At 39.3% G+C, this 20,544-nt stretch overlaps 2 protein-coding genes and 1 long non-coding RNA gene across 3 annotated transcripts in view; all 3 read left to right on the top strand.

The window, feature by feature from the left end:
- LOC105058836 (protein OPAQUE1-like) overlaps positions 1-20,544 on the top strand; it is a 130,382-nt gene that overhangs the window by 106,938 nt on the left and 2,900 nt on the right. The window lies entirely within an intron of this gene.
- Positions 3,066-4,596, top strand: LOC105058629 (uncharacterized). Its single transcript, XR_012137126.1, has 3 exons — positions 3,066-3,649; positions 3,746-3,964; positions 4,193-4,596. It is a non-coding gene; the product is annotated as an uncharacterized lncRNA (long non-coding RNA).
- Positions 11,295-14,361, top strand: LOC140854016 (ylmG homolog protein 2, chloroplastic-like). The gene is made up of 3 exons (XM_073249195.1): positions 11,295-11,622; positions 11,744-11,943; positions 13,910-14,361. Exons 1-3 carry the CDS (start codon positions 11,338-11,340, stop codon positions 14,175-14,177), a joined length of 753 nt encoding a protein of 250 aa, XP_073105296.1. The 5' UTR covers positions 11,295-11,337; the 3' UTR covers positions 14,178-14,361.

Raw genomic sequence — 20,544 nt, 5'->3', positions numbered from 1 at the left:
CGACCAACATGGCTCAATCGCCGATCGCCGAATCAACGGCTCGATCATCGATCATCGAACCGACGACCTCGACCTCTGAAGGCAAAAGGCCCCAACCAACAGGGCTCGATCGTCGATCACCAAATCAATGGCTTGATCACCGATCGCTGAACCGACGGCCTCGGCCTCTGAAGGCAAAAGGCCTCGACCGACACGGCTCGATCGTCGATCGTCGAATCAACGGCTCGATCATCGATCGCCGAACCGATGGCCTCGGCCTCTGAAGGCAAAAGACCTCGACCAACACGGCTCGATCGTTGATCGCCGAATCAACGGCTCGATCACCGATCGCCGAACCGACGGCCTCGACCTCTGAAGGCAAAAGGCCCCGACCAACACGGCTCGATCGTCGATCGCCGAATCAACGGCTCGATCACCGATCGTCGAACCGATGGCCTATGCCTCTGAGGGCAAAAGATCTCGACCAACGTGGCTGGCTAACTTGCCGACTTAGCTTCGACTAAGAGCGGCAAAACGCCAAGACGACCGCAGTTCGACTTGCGACATACCGATCCGGTCACGATCGGTCGAAGGATATTCGGCTTACCACCGTCTATCATACGACTCGACATGCTACGTTAACGGATATTCAACTTGCGACATACCGACCCGGTTACGACCGGTCGAAGGATATTCGGCTTGCCACCGTCTATCATATGACTCGACATGCTACGTCAACGGATATTCGACTTGCGACATACCATCCGATCACGATCGGTCGAAGGATATTCTGCTTGCCACCATCTATCATACGACTCGACATGCTACGTCAACGGATATTCGACTTGCGACATACCGATCCGGTCACGACCGATCGAAGAATATTCGGCTTGCCACCATCTATCATACGACTCGACATGCTATGTCAACGGATATTCGACTTGCGACATACCAACCTGGTCACGACTGATCGAAGGATATTCGGCTTGCCACCGTTTATCATACGTCCCGACGTGCACACCCGACCCAGGGGCCGGACAATAGATATTCGACTTGCCATCGTTATCCTATCCAAATACGTCGGACGCTACTCGACTATCAGACTCTGCGGAATGATCGTGTCGACGAGCAACATTCGGAGGTTGCCCGACCTCCGACCCGACGTGCATGCTCGACCTACTATCGAGACGACCGACATCGGATCGTTCGTTGATGCGATTGCCAGAGTCGGGGCAAGACATGACAGAAAACCACTCCTTTCGCCCGAAGCCATCGCCCACATGTTCACGCGAGCCAACACGACATCGGACTGAGGAGTGGGGGGGACAACTGTTGGGATATACCGACTGACCCCTATACGCCGACTTACCCTCGGACCGGTCTGACCGGCGACTGATGGATGACTCCGATCGACGTCCGACTCTACCGACCGCACTGATCGACGACTGCCGATAGTAGCTGCCGACATTATCTGACTGAAGGAGTGTCGGCCGGGCAGACCCATTCTGTTTCCAACCAGCCGAGCGGTGGAGCCCAAATCACCGACTCACTGTCGGGGGTGGCAGCCGACGTCCGACCTCAGCGAGGCATTAAACCGACCGACGGTGTCCCTGGGTCATCACCCGACATCCCACAACCAAATGCCGATGTATAGTCGGTCGGCTTCCTCAAACGCCGTACAACTACTGAGGCCCGCCGTCCTGACAAAGGCATGCGGTATAGCCGCCCTGGGACATTATCCTGCCAAGGACATAGATTAACTCCAGCGATGTGACAAGCCCACAGCGACTTGACAGTCCGCGGTGACTCTGACAGCCTCCGGCGATTTGACAACTCCTCCCATTGTCTGCACCATTAATGACGATGCCATGCCGCGCTCTACTATAAAATGGGGAAGGCAACAGTGCTAGAGGAGGTTCTCTCGAAACCCCAGGACTCCCTCACTCCCTCTCTCTCTCTCGCTGAGCTTCCTGATTCTTTTCTACAGTTGTCTAGTCTTCTCTCTGACTTGACCGTCGGAGGGTCTCCGTCGGAGCCACCTCCAGTCAGTGCGGACTTCTTTTGCAGGTGCTCGTTCTCGACGACCAGACGACGAGGGGATTGACCGCAACAATAGTTATGTTAGGATTCAATTGAATAAAAAAGAACAAGAAAAGAACAAAAAGTAACCTCCTCACAAGGAACGAAAAAAAGATCAAGGTAGAGGGGAAAAGAATTAAGGCAAGACAAATAGAAACATAGATTACATTTTACAAAAATGAGGTTACAGAAGCACGAGGCAAACATACTTTTAGTTTGACAACCCCTATAATCTGCAATGCTGCCATAAAGTCCTCGTGGATAGAGAGACTCACAAGGGTGACGCAAATTGGTGAATGCAAACTACCATTCGACACCTCAATATATTCTTATCAAAAGTATTAAAAAAAAAAAAAAAAAACCCTCAATATACTAGTTGCCAATAAGCTTGAAGACGGACAATCAAATATCATAAAAAATAATCTTAAAACATTTTAGCATGTTGTTTCCATTCTCCCCAACTTGGGATGATATAAACCCAAATCCAATTAGTTCTCCACAACAAATGCATGCATCTACACTTCAGTTTCATTCAACAAAATCGACTGCTACCTAATTTTTGCATCTAAAATCAATATTTTTGGCATTTTGCTACGGTACTTTTTATAATATTTTATTATAAAAAACTTAAGATGTTATGTATTATTATTTTTATATTTTATTATTATTATTATTATTCTTTCTCCTCCATCCCTCTGCCCATCCCCCCCTACCCGGGGTGCCCGCGGCTCCTCCGCCCTCCCCCCTCCCCGGCGCCCGCTGCTCCTCCGCCCTCGTCCCCCGGCCCCCCTCGTCCGGCGCCCGCGGCTTCTGCGCTCAAACCACCCCCCTCCCCCTCCCCGAGGCCCCCCCCCCCCACCCCGCAACCGCGGTTCCCACCCCGCCCCGCGTGCCCGCGGAATCCTCTGCCCTCGGTCTCCCCCGCCCCCCCCGCATGCCCGTAGTTCCCCACCACACCCCCCCGGCGCCGGTTGCTCCCCACCCCCCCCTTCCGGTGCCCGCATTTTCCCCACCACACCCCCCAGCGCCGGTGGCTTCTGCGCCCGCCCTTCCCCACGCGAACTACCGCACCCCCGGCGCCGGTTGCTTCTGCGCGTCCCCCTCGCGGCCAGCTTTAAGCTAATAAAGCCCGTACCTTTACCTCCTCAAGCGCCCCCCGAGAAGAACCGATGATGGAAGGATCGTATCGACCGTTGGATCGCGTTCCTGCTACCTGGCAAAGCACTCTTCCATGGTCAAACATCTCGATGCACTCTTCTGGTTGGAATAGGACTCCTACTCCAACTGGGAAAATTCTATAGCATATAGGTATATATATAAAGACCAGGACATGGATTCACCATATTTCATCTTTGGAGGCCGACAACTGGGAGAGAGCGAAAATTTCAGCATCTACGTGATGTCAGAAACTGCTGCACGTCTTCCTTGGCTAGAAGATTTTGTGAAGACAAAATTCCACAATCCTTGTCCAAAACATGGGGATTCTAAATCCTATTTGTGCGGCTATTACTGTACAAATTGCAGGGACAAGCCGTTCTGTTTTCAATGTCATAGAGAAGGTACCGAACATAAGAATCACCTAGTTCTCCAAGTGAGTAAATCATTCTCCCTCAGATATTTTTATTTTATTTTATTTTATTTTATCTGATAGCATCCTTTTTCTCTTACATAAAATTAATACTTATAGGTAAGGAGGGCATCAGAGCATTCTGCAATCGAAGTGGATGACATAAATAAATTTTTAGATACATCAGGTATTCAAGAGTATAGTATAAATAACAAAAAAATTTTTTATCTGTATAGCCGGCAAATCAAGAAGCATGCTGGTTTGAGCCTAGAGAGGTGTTGTAAAACATGTAATTGGAAGTTGAAAACTGAAGATCTCTTTTGCTCAATAGAGTGTAAGGTAAGAATCACTTATAATTTATCTAGATGTCTAGTTTAATTGGATCATATAAAAATTGTTAACTCTCTATATTTTATATTTTCATCATGCATATAGATTTATTTTTATATCTATTTCAATCTTTCTCTCTCTTGTATTTTTTTTTTGAGAAGCATGTTGCATTTTTTTTTGGTTTACTTGTTCTCGTATTCTTCGTTCTGTTGATGCTATATCTATGTCATGATCTAGCTTTTCGCAAAACGAGAAGAAGAGATGGATGGAACCCAATGTGCTCGTGCCAGTATGACCGCACCGGAAGAGATGGAATTGCCCAAGTCAGATGAGCCACATAATCAAGAAAGAAGTGAGAGTGATTTAGCTTTGGAGGGAGAGACTTCCAATAAAAAACAACGATCAAAGAGTAGGAAAGGAGTACCTCATCGATCACCATTTTTTTAAAGTATATATGGATTTATCAAATATTTTTATGCACCCTATTAGTGTACAGTGAGCTTAAGAACATGATTTACTTACTTACATAGTATTTTTATGGTTTGACTTTGTTATTGAACAATTATAAGATTTTTCCATATTGCAACTCTTGAATGAGTGGTTGTAATTTTCTAGACATACTTTGTAATGAATATGCATAAAGAGGTAAGGCTTGCTCCATTCTTTCTTATAATTTGCCATCAATATAGAATAATTATGCACATATGGCCCAAAGTTAATTTGAATGAAAATATTTTTCACGAGCATGGAAACCATAACTATTGTGGATATTTCTGATCCATTATGATACTCACTGGTTAATTTAATACTGATACTTGTTACTGATATTAAATTATTACAGTTGGAAACTCGAATAGAGTTTCGGCTTAATTTTTAAATCTTATATGCTCCATCTATTTTTTTTATTTTTATCTAAAAAAAATTTGTAGAGCTCCAATCTTGTGTTGATAAAATTGATTCTTTTCGAAAACATTCATCAATTTTTATATATGCAAATGGGTTTGCTGGGCTTAGAAATTTTTTTTCTTTTTTTTTTTTCGAGCTCATTTTAAGGGTGGTCCTTAGTTTGGCATGCATTACAACATGCCGAGAAAGAAAAAAATTAGAATTCATGAAAATATTATAAAAAGAAACCCTTCAAAAATAGATAGTGATATAAAGTAAGTAATTTGCCTGCTTATATGAATATGAAAAAATAGGAGAATGTAGGCAACAAGTCCCAGCGAAAAGAACAAAGAGCAGCATTCACAAATATAAATAACATCAATTGGGCACCAACAAATGTTTGAGCCAAATAAGAACATGTGTATGCACATTAACAAAAATGACGTTCTTAGATGGCATGCTTTGAATTTTTCCTTCTCAATTTCAATTTTTGTATATTAATCACATATTCTAAATCCAAAATGTAAGATATGGATATATTTTGGGGTCTCCAAAATATATGTTGGTATCCTAGGACTAGGCACCCTAGAAAAATTTTCCATCAATATCCTTGAGCATCCATCTTCGTTGCGACATGTTATTCACTCAATAAAGCCAGTGTAGAATTGTATACGTGGGCTCTGTATCTGATCTAAACATTATCTAAATTTTATAGTAAAAGTTGTTCCCTCTATAAATGACCTATGAAGCTTTAGAAATAAAGACTTGTTAACAACCAAGATGGAGCTGAAGGCCTTTAAACATCCTGTGGAACAATTGTCAACATAATGCCACTATTATTCGAATTTGTACTTGTCCTTTTCTACTTAACCATTTAAAATTCTAACTCTAGGAGATGATGAGAACAAGATTTTAAGTATTACATGTACCACTCGATATCGAATGTATGATACCAACTAGGAAAAATATTGGCATGATACAAGGGCTCAACATACCCCTATACCGACATATGATGCAAAGTTGTGATGACTCCAGCATATGCATGGTACTAACCTAAATGTAAGGTATTAGTCAAGGTCCAATAACGAGACTTAAAATATTAGCGAAGATCACACGGCCGATGCTAAATTCTGGTGCCATTGTTGCTTGGGCCAGAGACAGAGCATCAACTATCTGTCCATGGTCGCAGTTTGGAATCAAATTAAGAATAATAGAGTGGAGTTCTTTTTCGATTTGGAAATACATGATAAAGAGGGTTGCAAAAATCAAAGAATTGCAAATACTTTCTATTGGAAGATGTATGTTAGCATAATTCTCATAAAAATGCTCACTAGAAGATTTAGCATGGAAAAATAATTGCTGCAATAAATTTTTTCCCAAACTTCTACACGCATACACAAGAAAATAAGTATAATTTCATACAAGTGTGGGTGGTTGCTCGTATCCAAACATAAGGCGAGAATGACGAAATTGGCAGGAGCTTCAGTTAACTCATTAACACTGACAAAAGAAGAAAGAATATCACTTTTCATCTTCAAGGCCACTAGATTATGCAACAAAGGAACAGGCAATACTATATTCAAAATAGAGATTCTCCAAGCTAGGCCTCTTATGGAAGCTGTTCAAGCCTGTTACCCAAAAAGAATGATAGATGCAGCATTCTCTTTTGCTTCATTTTGTAAAGCAACTCCAACATCAGCGAGTGCCAGGGATGGTGCATCTTTTGTGCCATCACCGACCTTAAGAAAAATATTGAGTAGCTAATTTTAGACGGTACCAATATGATCAAAGGCGTGTCAATGTTAAATGCTTATCGTCACAGCAACACTATGACCCTCAGCTTGCAAACTTGATATAAAGCTTGATTTCTGCCTTAGAGTTAAGGATGCTTTTATATTTTGATGTCCAATTCCAAGTATGTTGTGAACACTTGCCACTGCCTCTTCCCTGCTGCCTGATAAGAGAACTGTCTTGCTTCCCTTTTCCTGCAGCCTTCCAGTACAGAGGAATAGGTGTGTGTGGGTGTGTATCTGACATCTCTAAGTAGAAAATTACGCATTTTGCAAAGATCTTGGAGCCAAGGATCTTCTTTAACTTGTAAATTTATCAAGAAACAGGAAAAATTAAGTGGCCCCTACCAAAGCAAAAGTTACTGAACTGAAAGGAGGAAAGGGGAAACTTGCTGAAATGGCTGACATCAATACAATTCACACTATCAAACAATTCACAATTGGGATATATGTATATGATCTTAGTATTTAGATATACCTATCCCCTATAGATTCTGCATCATGGATGCCATTATAGATGACAGTCATGCTACCTGATTTTCTAGATCCATCAATTCAGAGTGTGATGCTTTATTTTAAAACGCTGATGGACCTAATTCGTATCAACAACAACCAAAGGATCATCAATTTCTAATGCACGAAACTCAGGTTCCACCAACTGTATTCCTGCGCTAGAGAGTTTCAAACTCTAAGTGCCTTGGAGAAAAAGCATGAAGAAAAATATGATGCCTATGTGCAACTTTTGTTTGAAAAATTTAATGGAACCATGTCGGAGGACTATATGTGGTAGATCGTATGAATCACAGGGCCTTTATTGCTAAGGATTTGTTCAGCAGAGGAAAATTCCTGTACACGCTGCACGTAGTAGATCAACCATGCCGTCCTAAGGTTCGAAACAACCACCAAATAGAAATATTTATGGAGAATCGTAAGAAAAAATTATGAAAGAATAAAAATTTGAGAGAGAAAAATAATTTATTGAAAGAAAAATAAAAACTAAAATTTCATAAAAGTACCTCACGAAGGAGTCTCCATATACACAAATAATCTCTTCTATCTCTTTCTTCTCATATCCTTTTTTGACCGTCTTCCACACAGTTCTTTATACGATTCCATGGTTCCACATATACCTAGAAGACACCAAAGGTCTTTTTAAATAGATATCATATGGATGAAACTTTAACTCCTACTTGAACTCACAAACCAAAAATCTAATGGGATACAAATACTAACAACCTTTAGAAGGAAATAATTAAATAGAGCAATACTAAAAATAGAATCCTAATTGGATATGAATTTTGGACTTGGCAATGAATCTCAGTACTCTCCTTTATTGCAAAGTCCATACCAATAATACTGAATTTATCAATATTATGAAGTGCCATCATAACTATCGCCATCATCATCATAATAACAGCAACATACAATAGTTTGTCGAACCAACAATTGAATAATGAAAATTTTTTATTGGCTCAAACAATAGTTCCTTAACTGGCTCGTTTTTTTCGATGCATATATCGAAATCGATGATATCCTGCAATAGTTTCTCTTGGCATTGACTTCATAATCATGATGCCAAGATTCCTTCGAGTATCCAGTTCATCCCAATGAATACCAGTTATATTTACTACGAGCATCAGTCATTATCTACACATCAATAAAATCAATAACAAAAATTTGGTCATATCCACATGCCCCCACGTGGGCTGCTTCAAATATCTACACACAATTGATTTCTTCTGAACATGAAATCGACTCTTCATGTATAGAGTCTTCTAATAGTTCAAATTTTGGAGTAGTTTCAAAATCAACCAGTACTAAGGTACAATAAGAAATATCTCCACCAAACATATTTTCTTGTTCTTTAATCTCCGAAGCTATTTTGAGATCAACCAGCTTTTCATCTTCATAGCTGACTAAATTACCACAAGAAATATTCAGATCTTGAATAGCTTCAATATATGACTCTTCCGCATGATTTGATTTCTCAATTCATATTTTTATAACTGGATCAACTGTGGCATTCTTTAACTCTTCCTGGGCAATCTCAAAATTAATAGATTTTTCAATCATGATTTCTTCTGAACTGGAGACTGTAGCGATCTAATCAAGCTTCTCCTGCTCAAGATTCTCTTCTAGACTTGATTGATCCTTAAACTGATCAACTTTATCATGCTCCAAGTCTTTAGAAGTGGCTCCAATCTCCAACTAATCAAGCTTCTTTTATTTTAAATCTTTATCTTTAAACTAATTTTGTTCTTTTTGAAAATTTTTGAAAAAGTTTGGAATCAAAATTCATTCTTCAGATAATTTTTGTTTGGGATACCTTAACTTGCATTCATTTAAGTGGACAGCCGCAAGAATATCACATACTTTTTTCAGCTCCTTTATATCCTCAATATGGAGATAATTTTTTTATCGATTGAGATTTGAAGAATTCATATTATCTTTCTAGATTTTAGATTCCAATTTCTTTTCACAATATCATCTGTTGGCATCATCTTTGACTCATCTAAAATATCCCATAAACTTTGACCTTTCAAACAGGACCTCATATGAACCTTTCAATATGCATAACATATGTTGTTCAACTTATAAAGATATATGGTAGTAGCAAAAGCAGTCTTGCTAATGTTGGTAAGATCATGTATCTTGTAACTAAACCCATTAATAGAGATAATAATAGCATCAGCTATGATAATTCATTTTTTGAATCGTCAAATAATAGTTCAAATGCTTGCACCACCGTGCAACAAATTATTGAAAATTCTTCAACTATATCGAGCTACGAACGCATAAATCATCAACAATCAAGTTGTCGTTCCAAAAAAAATTATGCTCAAAATAAATCTTATCGAAGCTGCAAACCGCTAACCATTCTCTAAGCCTATGGCTCTGATACCATGTAGAGCCATAAATAGACGGGCCATGAATCTCAAACCTTTAGCTTTGATACTATATAGAATGGTACGCTACATGTAATAGATCAATCGTAGCAGTCCAAAATCCAAAACAAACACCAAATAAAAAAAAATTACAGAGTATTGCAAGAGAAAAATTATGGAAGAACAAAAATTAAAAAAAAAATAATTTATTCAAAGAAGAATAAAAACCTCATAAAGTATCCCATGAAGGAGTCTCTACATGCATAAATAATCTTTTTTCTTTCTTCCTATATCCTTTTTCCATCGTTTTCTATACGGTTCCCTACATAATTCTATGGTTCCACACACACCAAGGAGACACTAAAAGTTCCTTTAAATAAACATCATATGGATGGGAGTTTTATTCCTACTTGAACTCCCAAACTAAAGATCCGATAGGACACAAATACTTACAATATTTGAAAAAAAATAATTAAATAAGATTATACTAAAATTAGACTCCTAATTAGATTTAGATTTTGGATTGAACAATGAATCTCAATAAATCCTATCTCCAATAAAATGGATTGTTTCCCATACTTAACAATCTCTGTCCATCTTGGGACCAACATTGCTTGGCCCCTAGTCATTTGTTGATGTAAAAAAAAAAAAAAAATCTTTTGGGCATAGCCTGGCGAAACATTAAATCATATCTCACACTAAGAGTTGGCCGTACAAAAGGTTATATCACACGAAACATTTATCACCATACTTAAGGGAAGAAAATCCATTAGTTGTCCAACAAATTGCATCCGTAAGGAAATATGCGTACACATGTAGGTACGTGCATATATATACAAAACCGACGGTCAATGTAGTATCCTTTAAACTGGTATTATTTGCTAGAGAAGGATGAGTGACTGAAAAGTGAGAAACTCCTGAAAACATAATATCCTAAAATGTGTCCACCATCTTTGTTACCCTGAACCACTTCAGATTCTTACAAGTTGGCAGAAGAATTCTAGCGCACGTAACTAAATGCAACCAAACAGATTAGATATGGCGCCTAGAGAGGTGCCTTCTATGAATGCGAAATTACATGAAGGTACTGAATCATTAAAAAAGAATATTGAAGTAAAACATGATATGATAAAACTTCTAAAACTAACAAAGGATGTATGTGCAAGTCTGATCAAATATGATGCTAAAAAAAATTCTTGAACAGGACCAGGGGGGTTTTTGTCGTCAAAAATAGTTTATCATCAAACTTACTAGAACATCTGCAGAAATTTCAAGTTTAAAAGCAGTGAGTTCGCATCAGGATCTGCCATGTCATTAAGCGACACCCCTGGAAAGATGAACAATATGCGACAATATACACTTGCCAGTGCAAAACCATGAAAGATGAAAGAGCTCTTTTGATCAATTGATCCAATTAAAAGTTATTTTTGGTACATAATTTAAAGTAAAATTATTTAATAACTGCTAAAAAGGAAGATCCACTTACATGTCCTTCATGCTTATCAGGCCATACATTCGTCTAATAAATATAACCAAAAGGTCCAAATCTCGTAAGCTTGGCAAATCATGCGCACTGGCATTTCAATTTCACACATATAATATCTACCGCATATAACTTTTATGCGGATCTCGGCACGTGAGCTGCGTATCGGCCGCCGGTTCTCAATCATCACCACCTTTGAGTAGCCCAAGTCTTGATCCATCACTAACCGTCAAAAAACGGCCGCAATCGAATCAAACGGCAACGTCCCCCTGCCAACGTTATCCTTTCCTTCTCTCTCTAAAGTCTCCAAAACCGAGTTCTTCGTGCGACCAAGAACTCATGGCTCCTCCGCCTCCAACCTCGGAGACTCCTCGAGCCAGCGGCTCCACCGCCCCCTCCAATTGCCTCCTCTCCTCCGCCTTCCGCCACCTCCCTTTCTCCCACCCTCTTCCCCCACCAAAGCCGTCCGTCCCCGACCACACGGCTTCCGACCGCGCTCCGAGGCCCCTCTCCCCACTCTCCGCCGCCGAACGCTTCCTCCGTTCACTCGGCGCCGCCGTCTCCGGCCACCCACTTCTCAAACCCTTCCTCTCCCTCCATTCCGACCTCCGAATCTTCCTCCAGGTGAGACCATTTCTACGTTTTTAAATCCCCTGGTAATCCATGTAAAGCCACGAAATTTGCTTGGGTAGTTTGGTAGTTTTTTTGAGGCGGAAGTGGGTGCATTGTTGAATTGTATGTCCAGGTCCGTTGTGGAAACCATTGGAATCATAGCATGTTGAAGGCCCATGGCTTTGCGGCGATCTTGCCGGGGGACTCGGTGGCGGGGCTGGTGGTGGCCAACGGCATCACCAACTTCTTGAATATATACAACACCCTACTGGTGGTCAGGCTGGTGCTAACCTGGTTTCCCAACTCCCCTCCGGCCATCGTCAGCCCTCTCAGGTATAATTGGCCAGTTGGTTTCTGAAAAGTTTCAATTTTTAGTATTCTGGTAGTCATTTGAACTTTGACGTATATATCAGATGGGTAGTCGCAGCATGCTAAATTTTCTTATAACCAGTGGGATAGGCTTGCATTCTTGGTTATTGGGTACAAATGGATGATGAGATGTAGTGGATAAAAAATATTACTTTTATATTGTTAAGTGGCTTAGAATGTGTACAAAATGAAGATGCTGGGCTTCATAACTTGGTATTAGATTGGCGAACTAATCGGTATTTGCTAGTCGCTTTCCAAGGATTTAGTTAATCAGCATGGACATGTAGCAAGCATAAACAACCAGTCTCTTCCCATCTATGTGGTTTGCCTTTTATAATTTTATTTGTCCAATTTCACCAGCCATTCCTGTCTCAGTCATACTTTGGGAGCACTATGTATTTTTCTAAGCATTCCCACTACCCGAATCCATGCCTATGTAGGTATCTTGAGGATTCTAGATTTAGGCTTCCTTCTCAGTGGACCAAGGATTTTCTCTGAATATTTTGCTATTGTTATTCAGTAGGTTGAGTGCATGTTCATTTTGAAAGGAGAACTTAAGTTAATGTTCACTTTATGTGAGTTTTAATAAAACTTCCCCTGATCCATATGATTTTCAATTGGAGCAAAGGAGACAAAAATGCTTGTTTGAACCTTTCAAGCTCTCCCTATAACTAGTTAGTCTCTTAGAATGATATATAGGACAAGGATCAATTACATGCAAGGAAGTCTCATGTGGCTAGATATTAGAATTTCTCCTCCAATATTGCCTCCGTCTAATTCTTATGTCTTCTTTCTTTGTTGAAATTTGATAAATTTCTCAAAAATATATTGTACTATATGGCAAAAAAAAAAAAAGAAAGGAAAAAAAAAAGCAGCAGAATGCTATGTACTCAAAATTACCTCATCTTTTGTCTTCAGTGCATAACTAACCAATTCATTTTGGAAACTCTGAAATAAGGTTGGTTTCTTATGAGAAAATGACTTTATTTGACTTTATTTTGAAAGCCCATCAGATTGCTACCGAGCATTCTTTGGGGTGCTAGTCTGTCTTATTTAACATGTGGTGTGCTAGTCTGTCTTATTTTCATGTTAAATAATTTAGGTTTCATTGCTTTTTATGTGGTCTGGATTCTGTATAGAACTTTACCACTTTGTAAAGTAGTATTAGAGAATATGAGGCAGACTAGACCATGCTTCAAGATGCCTGCTGTCAAAGATTGGTGCTATCTTAGGATATGGCTCTTATTTTTTTATCTTTGTAAAGTAGTATTAGAGAATATGAGGCAGACTCCACCATGCTTCAAGATGTCTGCTGTCAAAGATTGGTGCTATGTTAGGATATGGCTCTTATTTTTTCATCTTTGTAAAGTAGTATTAGAGAATATGAGGCAGACTCCACCATGCTTCAAGATGCCTGCTGTCAAAGAACTGAACTTTTATCTTTACTATCTATAAAGAACTGAACTTTTAAAACTTGAGGAAATTATGTATGAGTATTTAATATAATTTTGATGAAGTTCCCATAGTTCAGTTGGGAAGGATTTTGATTTCTTTAATTGGAACCAAGTACCTCACTGGACCACTACATGACCAGACCATTAAGGTGCATTCTAAATATTATGATTAATCATTATTATATTCTTTATGTCTTGATCTGTTATTTCTTAAGCACACAACAGAAACATAAATCAAAACAAGTCAAACCAAATTCAGCTGCTTGTCAAGTAAACAAGCTAAAACACTTCTTCAAAGATGATGCTCAGTTTTCATACAGCTGTCAAATCTGTATTTTTAGCATCAGGCCTCTTGCATTGATATTGGTGATTAGTCACTATTAGATTTCTTTAGATTTTTGCATTTGTTTCCCTTTGAGTTTCGGAGCATCAAGCTGTTTCACTAACCTTCTATTTGGCTTCTAATTTGTCTTCAGCACTTTATGTGATCCTTACCTGAACATATTTCGCGGGATTATTCCACCTCTTGGTGGAACATTGGATCTGTCGCCCATACTGGCCTTCATAGTTCTTAATGTCTTTACAAGCACTGCTGCTGCACTTCCTGCTGAACTTCCAGTCACCACCACAACTCAGCAAAATACTTTATCACACCCCATGACCACCAATCTCACAACGACACAGGAAAAGTGGATGAGAAGGATATGCCGCAAAAGATCCAGGAACTCAGAAGATGTCAGTTAGGCCTTGACATCCATGAGCTCTTCTTTTTGTTGTATGAACCTCATTGATTTAAATGCCCTGCAGAAATGTTGAGGTTGATAGAGCTTTTCTGTATCTCAATGTTAATTGATGGTACTTGAGTTACTCTATAAGTACTTATATATGCTTTTTTAGTTTAGTGTAATATATAACATAGCATTCTTTACTTCCTTTTTGGCTATTTATATCTTCTCACATTTTCTTGGCTCGGAAGCTATATTGTGAATGTCATCAGTGACAGTGCTGTGTTGCCATTCACTTTATTATTATTATTTTTGGTAATAATTCACTTTATTCATTAATACGGTGATGTTTGATAGTATGACACTGGTTAGTGTTATATCAGCTTGTTCTAGTTTGGAGGCTCTCGGCACTGGGAAGTCGGTACATACGCTTGTAAGAAGCAGAGAACTAGAAACGGATGTGAGCGTTTGTAATGCCTTATTGGACATGTATGCAGAGTGTGGGAATATAGATTCAGCTAGAGAAGTTTTCAAGAAGCTGCAGTGGAATGATGGGGTCTCTTGGAGTGCCGTGATCAGGGATTATTCTGCTCACGGGCATGCAGACATGGCACTCTAGCTTTTCACTTGAGATGCAATCTGAAGGGGTGAGACTAAACACTTCCACTTTCACTTCAGTGCTCGCAGCTCGCAGCTGTTCAGGTCTTGTAGATGAAGAGATCAAGCATTTACCCCTACTGTTGAGTACTGTACATGAACGGTGGATCTCCTGGGTCGTGCTGATAGACTTCTTCATCTAAATCAAGGAAGTCCTTTGAGTTGGCAGTCGAGTGAGAGTATGGGGCACTAATAATACAAAATTCAGAAGCATGAAGAAGAAAGTCGATCTTTCGGATGTATATTTATTATTTATTTAGAAGAATATATTGTTCATATTATCAAGAACGATAGGAATAAAACAAAAAGGTGATTCTAAGAATAAAACAAAAAAGTGATTTGCAGATGTAGAAGAGATCTCACGAAAACAGAGGGTCTTGCAGTTTCATGAGGATATATGAACAGTATTTTCCTCATCAGATGGTGAAAGAGTTAACAATACTAACGGCAAATTCTGGAGGATAGAAGAACTTAAAAATCTGTCATGAAATACTACGACGTTGCGACGGCTTATAATGGACACAGGCCTTTGTTTTTGATCTTAACATTCCAATGCATCCTAACGATGCTAAATTCTAATTGAAAGAGAGGTTGACTGCGACAATATCAACGGGTTTTTACAAGATGAAAGGAGAGAGAGCTTCCAGGTCCAGTTGCTCTTATATGGATGTCATTAAGGATAATTTTATGGAAATCTTCTTTGGTTACCATAGGGTGTCTAAATCATTATTCTTCTATGAATGTTCTTCTTTGTGCCTGATCATGGAGATAGAGGAAATTGGAGAGTTGAGCGAGTTTGAGGCCCGTCGAAGAAGTTATGGAACAGTCTCTTCGGTTCTTGCAGCTTTGCTTACGTCAGTCTTAAGAGCTTTGCTTCTTTATTAGAAAGGAGAATATCGTGGATAGAAGAATATTATCAGAGAATCTAATTGTGTTCATTTCCAAGCTGAGATGAGAGGGCTGAGGGTCCTCATAAATTAAACGTTGAAAAAGTGATAAACTAATTGGCTGGTTGAGATTACTCCCATGGCTAGACCATATATTTTCCATAGTGAAAACTTTAATGAAATTTGTCTGGCTAAATTCACTATCTTTATATCATATATCACCATACCTGTTGCGGCCAATCCCTCCGTCGTCCGATCATCAGGATCGCGTACCTGCAAAAAAATCTTCACTGATCAAAGATGCCTCCGGCGGGGACCCTCCGACGGTCAAGTCAGAGAGGAGACTAGGCAACAGTGAAAAATCAGGGGCTCAGCGAGGGAGAGAGAGAGCTAGAGAGCTCAAAAGCTTAAAGGTACTTGAGAAAAGCTTGAGAAAGCTTGAAAAAGCCTGAGAAAGCTTACCAAGACTGTTGCCTTACTCCGTTTTATAGTAGGATGCGGTATGGTCCCACCATTAATGATGCAGACAATTGGGGAGTTGTCAAATTGTCACGCCCCAACCCAACACTCGGTGGATACGTGATGGCCGCACACTCCTTAGAGCAAGCCCTAAAGAATATGCAAGGCCAAATTAAATCATTACAACCTTATCAACCATAATATTTAATTTCAATAATAATTCATAAAACTTGCATAATTACAATTAACATTCCTTCAATCTTTGATCAGGTATCAATGGTACTCTATCTATGCATCCGCTCACTCACAGATCCATACCATAGCCAACCATGGACATCTTGTAACTCTGAGAAGAAAAAGAAATGAAGGGGTGTGAGCTTTACAGCCCAGTAAGAATTTCCATATCACACCAATATAATAATATAATCTGAAAATAATGATAGGCAATAACACGTAAAAGTCGATGTTCACTGTCAGAATACTGCAAATATTTATAGATTATCTGTTTTATCAAAAGAGATGCATCATCATAGGTTAAATAAGTGAAACAATTTTATTCAACGATTGTTTCATGTCTTATCTTTCTATTTTCTTCTATTATCACATCATCTTTAATCCTTTTCTTTTTCGCTTTAGCTTTAGCTTTGGCTTTGGGCTTTTTGGGCTGATTTGGGCCGGGGTGTTACATTCTCCCCCCCTTCAAATAATTTCGTCCTCGAAATTAAGTTATATTGTTTGAGATATATTCTAAAGTATACATTCTTCATGTCATTCTCAAGCTTACAATAATGTCTTATATATTATTATTTCTCATGATCTTGTTATAACAAAATTATTTGAAATTTCAAATTCATCTCCTCTTATTGATTTCTCAACTTTTTGAAGAACTATAATATTTTGGACTTGTATTAATATACCACCGTTATTTATCTAATACATTCCACTCAAATTCATAATTATCTCAGGCTACCCTTGATAGAAAAATAAATAAAGATCAAACATCGGCACTCTTCACAATCATCGATTTCTTTCTTCACTTGATCTTCCAATAAATTTTATATATAGACTATCTTAAGAAAAATCTCAATCTTCTATATCAGTTCGAGTAACAATATTAATTTAAAAAAAATATGAGATGTATGTCAGAACATTCTAAGTTTGAACTAATATCAGAACTATCAAGCTGTTAATAATCTTGAAATATCTAAAGTTTCTTGGCATTATCTACAATGAAATAACCTACTGACAAAAATTATCCGGCTATGATCAGATTAGATCAAAATTTATAGTATCCTTTCATTATCAATAAAATCCTTCTTATTTACAACTAATGTATTCCATCATAACTTTTGATTTAAAGGATTAATATTTCTAATCAATTCAAACCATCACGCTTTTGCTACGCACTCTGATCTCAACTTACTAAATTATATAAGTCTATCAAAGATAAAAATATCCTTATATGTTAGATCACCGGTGGAGAGGTTGAATCCGAGGCAGATTCGACCTCCCCTACACCCTATAAAACCCCCTCTCCTTCCCTCTAAGGTTGGTCACGACGAGCATGGATTTTTTTTTATTTTTCTCGAATTTTTTCGTTGAAGCCTGCGGATGTCCTCATCGTGTTCATCTCAAATACTCGCCGGAGACCTCACCGGAGTCGGAGGTAAACCCGTCTTCTCCTTCCTCTCTTCTTTCCTCTGTTTTCCACGGCTTCGTGCACCCTCTCCGGCCGTCAGGATCGCCAAAAAATCCATGAACAAGATGATTCCCCTGTTTTTCGATCTCTTTTTGTTTCTCCCCGGCCGAACCTTGCCGTCGGCCGTCCGCTGCTGGCCACTGCCGGCCGAACCCCATCGCCGGTCGCTGCTGAATCTCCGACCAAGCCACCGGAGCTCGAGCCACCGGGGGGGGACCTCACGGTCTTCCCCTGTTTCAGCCAAGGGAGGCCGCGGGAAGAAGAAAAAAGAAGAAGAAGAAAAAGAAAAGAAAAGAAAAAGGAAAAAGAAAAAGAAAAGAAAAAGGAAAAAGAAAAAAAAAGAAAAAGAAAAAGAGAAAAAAAATAAAAAATAAAATAAAATAAGAAGAAGAAGGAGAGAATTTTTCCTCTCTCTCCTTTCTCTCTCTTTCTCTCTCATCTCTCTACCTTCTCTCTCTAGTTTCTCTCTCTAGATTCTCTCTCTAGACTTTTTCTCTCTTTATGAATTTTATCTCTCTAGGATCTTTTCTTCTTCTCTGATTGCATCATGAACCCTAGAATAAACTTGAAGATGAAAATAAGATGATTTGAGATTGCTTCGAAATTCGTATGGGTAGATCTGATCCCAGTTTGATCCTATTCGAAATTTGTAACACTTGATTCATATTGAGTCATCCTGATAGGACCTCTGATGATCTCGATCATTAGTGCCTCATCGGAAGGATGCGAAGATTTCTCTCTCTACTTTCTCTCTCTAGAATTTTCTCTCTCTTCATGGATTTTTTCTCTCTAGAAGTCTTATGGATCAGTGGAGGATCTAGATACTTAGATAAATCCTAATTTTGATTAATCCTAAGATAGGTCCTTGATCTGTGTTATTAGGATCGATTATCAATAATTTTTTCTATATATGATTTTTATATTTGATCAGGGTCATGAAGAGATACGATTGTCTGCATAAGATATGAGTGGAATATCTTGTTAGAGAAATTCATAAGTCAAAAAAAGAACATTGATTTTTGTGCTTGGATCAGTCATCGGTAAAGGTAAGAATCCCTGTGCATGATCATTATTATATATGTTATTTTACCGTTGGTTTTATCTCATTGATTTTGCATCGTTGGATTTGAGATCGATGATTTGTTATATCTGAGACACTGTTATTTATTTATGTGATTTTGAGCATGCGTATGTTATATCAATTCATATGTATCAGCGATTGATGGCATGATTATATGGGTATGACATATTTATTATACTGCAAATTTGAGTTGATTAATGAAGTCAAATATTATAGTTTATGAAAAATAAAGAGAAGAGAAATATGATTTGGACTGGCCTTGTCATGTGGAATAGCTACCAGGGTTATGTGGGACAGCCCCACAGGCTTATGTGTGGAAGAATATGATCCGAGAAAGATCATGAAGAATCTGATCTGAGAAGATCATGAATGATTTGATCCGAAAAAGATCATGGCCACTTTGATCCGAGAAAGATCATGAATATTTCGATCCGAGGAAGATCACAAAAATCATCCGAATAAAAGATCGTCGCATGATCCTGGTAGTCAAAGCCAAAGCCAAAGCCAAAGCTAAAGCTAAAGCCAAAAAGAAAGGATTAAAGATGATGTGATAATAGAAGAAAATAGAAAGATAAGACATGAAACAATCGTTGAATAAAATTTTTCTCTTATTAACATATGATGATGCATCTCTTTTGATGAAATAGATAATCTATAAATGTTTGCAGTATTTTGGACAGTGAACATCGACTTTTATGTGTTATTGCTTATCTTTATTTTCAGATTATATTATTATATTGGTGTTCTTACTGGGCTGTAAAGCTCACACCCCTTCATTTTTTTTCTTCTCAGAGTTACAAGATATCCATGGTTGGCTATGGTATGGATTTGTGAGTGAGCGGATGCATAGATAGAGTACCGTTGATACATGATCAGAGGATTGAAGGAATGTTAATTGTAATTATGCAAGTTTTATGAATTATTATTGAAATTAAATATTATGATTGATAAGATTGTAATGATTTATTTTGGCCTTGCATATTCTTTAGGGCTTGCTCTAAGGAATATGCGGCATCACGTATCCGACCCGGGTTTGGGTTCGGGGCGTGACACAAATCGTCGGGAGCTATCAAATCACCGTGGGTTGTCAAGTCACTGGAGGTAATCCATATCCTTGACAGGACAATGCTCCAGGGGCCCATACCGCATGTCCTTGACAGGACAACAGCCCATAGCGATTGTACGATGTTTGGGCGGACTGGCCGACTATATGTCGGTATTCGGCTGCTGAGACGTCTGGTGATGACTCGAGGATACCGTCGGCTGATCTGGTGTCTCGTGGAAGTCGGACGTCGGTTGCCACCCCGACAGTGAGTCGGATATGAGTTTGATCGCTCGATCGGTTAGGAACAGTATGGGTCTGTTCGGCCGACATACCTTCGGTCGGATATTGTCGGCAGCCATTGTCGGCAGTCATTGTCGGAGTCGTTGTCGGAGTCATCCGTCGGTCCGGTGGGTAGAGTCGGACGTCGGTCGGATCGGTCTGAGGGTAAGTCAGCGTATAGGGATCAGTTGGTATATCCCAACAGTTGCCCCTCCACTCCTGAGTCGGATGTCGTGTTGGCCTGTGCTTTCACGTGGGCGATGGCTTCGGGCGAAAGGA

This window comes from Elaeis guineensis, chromosome 15 (assembly GCF_000442705.2).
Source record: "Elaeis guineensis isolate ETL-2024a chromosome 15, EG11, whole genome shotgun sequence".
In the NCBI taxonomy this organism is placed as follows: Eukaryota; Viridiplantae; Streptophyta; class Magnoliopsida; order Arecales; family Arecaceae; genus Elaeis; species Elaeis guineensis.
Note: the sequence above shows the minus strand (reverse complement) of the source record. Positions and strands in the feature narration are given on the sequence as shown.